The 5145-nt window shown below is 37.5% G+C and overlaps 1 protein-coding gene across 1 annotated transcript in view; it reads right to left on the bottom strand.

The window, feature by feature from the left end:
• Positions 1 to 711: 711 nt before the first annotated feature.
• TARBP1 (TAR (HIV-1) RNA binding protein 1) overlaps positions 712 to 5145 on the bottom strand; it is a 40478-nt gene continuing 36044 nt past the window's right edge. The window contains exons 25-28 of the mRNA XM_009329225.1: positions 4791 to 4982; positions 3676 to 3800; positions 2371 to 2507; positions 712 to 1072 (exon numbers count right to left, since the gene is read on the bottom strand). Of these exons, the coding sequence (XP_009327500.1) occupies positions 907 to 1072; positions 2371 to 2507; positions 3676 to 3800; positions 4791 to 4982 (620 nt within the window). The 3' untranslated portion in view covers positions 712 to 906. The remainder of the gene's footprint in view (positions 1073 to 2370; positions 2508 to 3675; positions 3801 to 4790; positions 4983 to 5145) is intronic.

Raw genomic sequence — 5145 nt, 5'->3', positions numbered from 1 at the left:
TTTTCCTTTAAAGAAAGAAAAAAGCCATTCCAACTTCCCCTCCTTGTCATAAGGAGATGGTGGTATAATGTAATTTGTATCTGTCATTTACCAAGTATTTCTGAGTATTTTAAAATACAGTTTAAGTCAGACATCAGTTTATAACACCAGGCATTAGAAGACCTAATGCATCCTGTGCATATGATATGTAAATTACATGTTTGCAGTACACTCCCTTTTTATAAGCAGTAGGAATTTTTACATTAGTGATAACAGTTTTCAATCAGTATCTCTGTTAGAAGTATGGCAGTTATTTATCACGATTCTCACATTATGGCATTTTCTGTAATTTAGTGTTTGTGATTACCTTACTGATGCAACTCCGTTAAAGATACAGGCTGTTCACAGCAGGATTAGTAAACTTGACCATGGAAGGCATTTAAACAAGAGGCAGCACAGGCAATTTTTAATAATGTAAGTGAATTTACCTTGCAAAAGTTATATAATCTAGTATATCTAGATGCCGGAGGCATTAAATAAATACTTTACTCTGGCTACAGGAAGTTTTGATTGTAGTTACAGGAAGGCACCACTTCAAATTCAAGCATGGTCATCACAAAGTAGCTGCAGTAAAAATCCTGTGTTTTAGTTTGGGATTGTTCATGGTACTATGCTGATGTTCTAACAGTAGAAAGTCACACACACCACATGCAATATAAATAGTATTTATTTCCAATGCAACAGTTTTATTTAAGGAGGTAAAGTATTAAGGCATTTAAAAATCAGTCTGAACTACAGAGAACAAAACATGCAAAACTTAAAGAATCCTCATTCACCCTGAGTTTGCATCTCATCTCTTCAGAATTTCATGTTGTAGCACCATAGTAAGTCACCCAGCTGTACTGTAAGGCACAAAACTCTTGGCAGTTATTTTTGTTGTTTTTGCTTGATCACTTGTTGCCTTGTGTACTCCCAAATCAGCAGAGCTCCACTTACATGAACATTGAGTGATCGAATAATACCCTGCTGAGGAATTTCCACACAGACATCCAGGTGGTGAATCAGGTTTGCGGGGATTCCTTCATGTTCATTTCTAGTAAAGAAGAAACAGTAACTTATATCTGGGAAAAGACAGGCGTTACAGAAAGCAGAAGATGAAAGAGTCACAACAGCATCAAAACACCATTTGACAAATGGTGCATCTGCCCTCAATATAACTGATGAGGACAAGAATTTTCTTTTTTTTTTTTAAAGCAGTAATACATTACAGATACAAAGAAAACGTGGGAGACCTGACTAAGCTTTCATATAGGAAAACTGGTAGAGCACTTCATCTTTAATTCACTGGTCCAGCAATAGCTGAACCCTCAACGTTAAGGGCTCCCTCTCTGCCTTTATTTTTAAACTCTCCTTATATAGCGAAATAAAACAGCTATAGATGAAATGACCAGGGCGTGAAGCTGCTGGCACAGCAGGGAAGCTCAACTGCCTGCTTTACATTCAGTGAGGTCTTGGTATGAGGGCATGTCGAGACTGATGCAAGCCTTGAACTGGAAATGTTTCACCTCTTCAGAATGAGCACACCAGAAGATACCAGAGGTTATCAATAATTAAAACTATGCTTTTAATTAGAAGATAACAAAGTGATTATGAGAGCTACATTCTGAAGACAAACTACATATAAAAAGGTTTGAAAAACAGTATTTGTGCTCACTTTGTCCTAAAAGGATAGATAGACAGGCCCTTCCTCCTGGTCTCGCTCAGTGGCCCTGCAATTCCAGTAGCTTTCTGACTTGTAGGCACTTTCCTCTAGATCTCTTGAAGTAGCCTCCCCTTTGTCACATCTGAGGCTTGCCTGATCATAGGAACTGGTTATTGCCTCTCTCTGAAGTTGTCCCAGCCTCTGCTTGTCCTGCAAAAACTTGCTACTTTGTCCTGTGTCTCATCCTTAATTTTTTAAAACATCTCCCAGCTATTCGTGCTCCCACTCCGCTCCAGTCCTCCTCACCAAGTTAAGCAGGGCAAACAGGCAACTCCTCGCTGAGCTCACTGCAGCCTACGCACACAGGGCCCCGTATTACTAACGTGAACAGATGATCTCTCTATCACACCTGGAAAACTATAGCCCATGCTGTTGCTACCTCCACCCATAAAAAAAAGGACTTGTAGTATATGGATAGGTTATAAAGTATGAGGAGAAGGATCGTTCAGGAGTAGGTATCAATGCCTCCCACTCCTTAGCACACAAAGCCAAGCTCTGCTGTTTCCAACACCACTTCCCATTCCAAAGCCACCTTTACCAGTGTCACTTGGTTTTCATATGACCAAACTCTGACTAGTAGAAGGGATGGACTGCAAGAGGTAGATATACAAAAAAGTGTGTGTTCTTACCCCAGCAATAACAGGGACTTCTCTGGGAAGCAATATTCTGTAAGATCAAAACTTTTAGCTGTCTGCTCCACACCAATAATAGTGTAGCCTTCTGTTTTTTTCTGCTGTAAATAATCAACAAGCTGAGATGGTTTCACCTGTCCATCAAAAGTAGAAATACAGAAGTACGTAAATACTGCCATTTGTAAACTTCTGAAGTTACTGTAAAAATCAATTTACTTGGACAGTTTAAGATTAATGACTTTTATCCCCAAAGACTCTGTCCATATACATAGCTTATGATTTTAAAAGCTCTTCAGCAATAGCACAAAAGGTTAAGTAATGCCACAAAAACGTACTCCACAGATACAATGAACAAAGGCTTTTCTCTGCTTCTGACAGCTACAAACCTTACGTGTGAATGTAAGAAGAATCACTCTTGCACAGGGGCAAGGTGCATTGTTATTTAACCTGGAATCCCTTCCTAAAACAATACAACAGCCAGTATTGAAGCCGAGTTGCCTTACATGCCTGCATTACAACTTGTGATAGCTTGCAGTGAAGAATTTCTTGGTTGTCTTCACCCTACTCTCTAAACTGCTTATTTGTATTAAATGCCAATTTCTTCATGCAACAGAAACTGTCACCAGTACACTTCTGTACAGAGATTCGGCATGACAACATGTGTCCATCAGCATTCTGTTTTAGGCAAAACACACTACCGCTATCTTGTTCTGAAGAAAAGTCTTAATAGGCTGAAAATAAACACTGAGGGGGGGCGGGGAAGAAAAATTTGCACAGAATTTTTCAGATCACTTAAAGCTGATCTTGAAAAACAGGTTATTATAAAATATCACAAACATATTTTCTACCAAATACTGAACATAGGTTGAAACCCTCATTTTTATAAGCTAGATAATAGGTTCTAAGCACTTAGCACAAGTTAGCTTCAGGCAATGTCAAAGATTATCCCCATGAAGTTACCAAAAGCAATGGACCAAGCAAGACAAATGAAGTGGTGTTCAACTTTTACAAATGAACATTAAATTCCAACACACCACTATAAAACACAGAGTAAGATGTAACAATGACAGCTCACATAATCAGTTTATCACAGCAATAAGAAATTAAAAGTATTTTTAAAATTCTTTGAGATTGACCCAAAGTTTATTCCAAAATACTCAACATTAAGTCTCAGAGATAACAGCGGGAGCTTGTTAAAAAAAAGTTCATTTTGCAAGAGAAAAAAGTAAGACTCTGAACTACGCATGTGATGAACTGAAAATGTACAGTACTCTTTTTAGCTATTAAAATGTTTCCATTCACCTCAACAAGGGGGAGCCACTGCTCTGCAGAAACACTAAGATGCTGAAACTGCTTATCCTGTATATAATGAAGACTGCCGACAACTAGTGCAGATGCCCCAAATATTTCACTTGTACGACATAAACCTACAAACAGAAGAATTAAAGTGATTTTTGTGCAGAAAATAAAACACCAAGCCAGAATATTTTAGCAAGCGAAAAAGGACAAAGCATCCGAAAGAGAAATGGTTACTTTCATTGTAAAGTAACATATTTTTAATCAGTTTCAGGTGCTTCTTAAGTCTGTTCCAAGTCACACCCTGTTCCATATAATTTACCAGAATTAAAAAAAAAAAAGTTTTGTGACTTAGCAGAAAGATAAAAATTAGAAAAGCACTATGTCTGACAACGTGCTTCTACAATACTAATTACACAAAGTAACAGACCAGTGTAAAAGCCTAGGCAGGGATGGATGGACACATACACGCTTGAGCTCTAAATCCAGTACCTGTTAAATGAAAGGCTTGAGAAAAATGACACAATTACAGCATTACAATGCAAACAGCACCAGCTTGTGGGCTTATTTTTCATTAACAGTCTCGCCGCAGACAACAGCAAGCACAATGCAATAAAATATTTGCAGGATTTATTATATCACAGCTTGCACAATATTGTGAAGGAGTACTTAATCAGGAACAGGCACTTTCCTGTCCAACAGTCATGAGAAACTAGTAGCTCTACAAGATTTGGTTTAATTGTTACAGGAAAAAAAAAAAATGTAAAAGCGACTTGTTTTCTTTATACACATACAGTTGAAAATACAGTTGAAAAACTCAACTGTAACAAAGAATCTAAAAAACAGAAAGAAACTGAGCATGATTTACCACAAAGTTCTATTTAATTAATGCATGCTATGTGTAAGTACTTTTTTTTTTCCCCTCAAAATGTAACTGTAGAAGACCTCTTCTTCTGAAGCAGGTAGTATTTCTTTTGGTTACCATTTTTTTGCAGGATAATAATCTATTTCTCTGAGCAGTACTTATTTCTAATTATCAACGTAAGATGAAATTCATTCTTATTACCCAAGTGGGCTCTAAGGTCTAAAATAAAACTTTAAAAATGTGCAGTCAACCTTACCTCCTAAATTGGTAGGTTTATCAATAAGCGAAGCCACCACAATCAGTCTGCTGTTTGATTTTCCGAGTTTAGCAGCACGATCCTGAAATACCATTTCCAGGTCTAAACTAGGAGTACTGTTCTTCCAGGGTATAATCTTTTTCTGAACATCAGCCCATTCGGTCTGGCTATCCGTTTCAACTGAATTTGAACCTATAAAAACATGTATCAGTCATATGGCTATGCACACGGTAGTGAAACTGCTGCTTCTGTAAAGAAGATTATCTAAATGGTAATACTGTAGACACCATTAGTCATCTAGTATTATTTTATGGCACGTACTCTGCCCACATAGATACAAAGCTACTTCAGCAGG

The sequence above is a fragment of the Pygoscelis adeliae genome, unplaced genomic scaffold, assembly GCF_000699105.1.
Source record: "Pygoscelis adeliae isolate BGI_AS28 unplaced genomic scaffold, ASM69910v1 Scaffold77, whole genome shotgun sequence".
NCBI classification, from domain to species: Eukaryota; Metazoa; Chordata; class Aves; order Sphenisciformes; family Spheniscidae; genus Pygoscelis; species Pygoscelis adeliae.
This window is presented reverse-complemented; position numbering and strand designations above follow the sequence as displayed.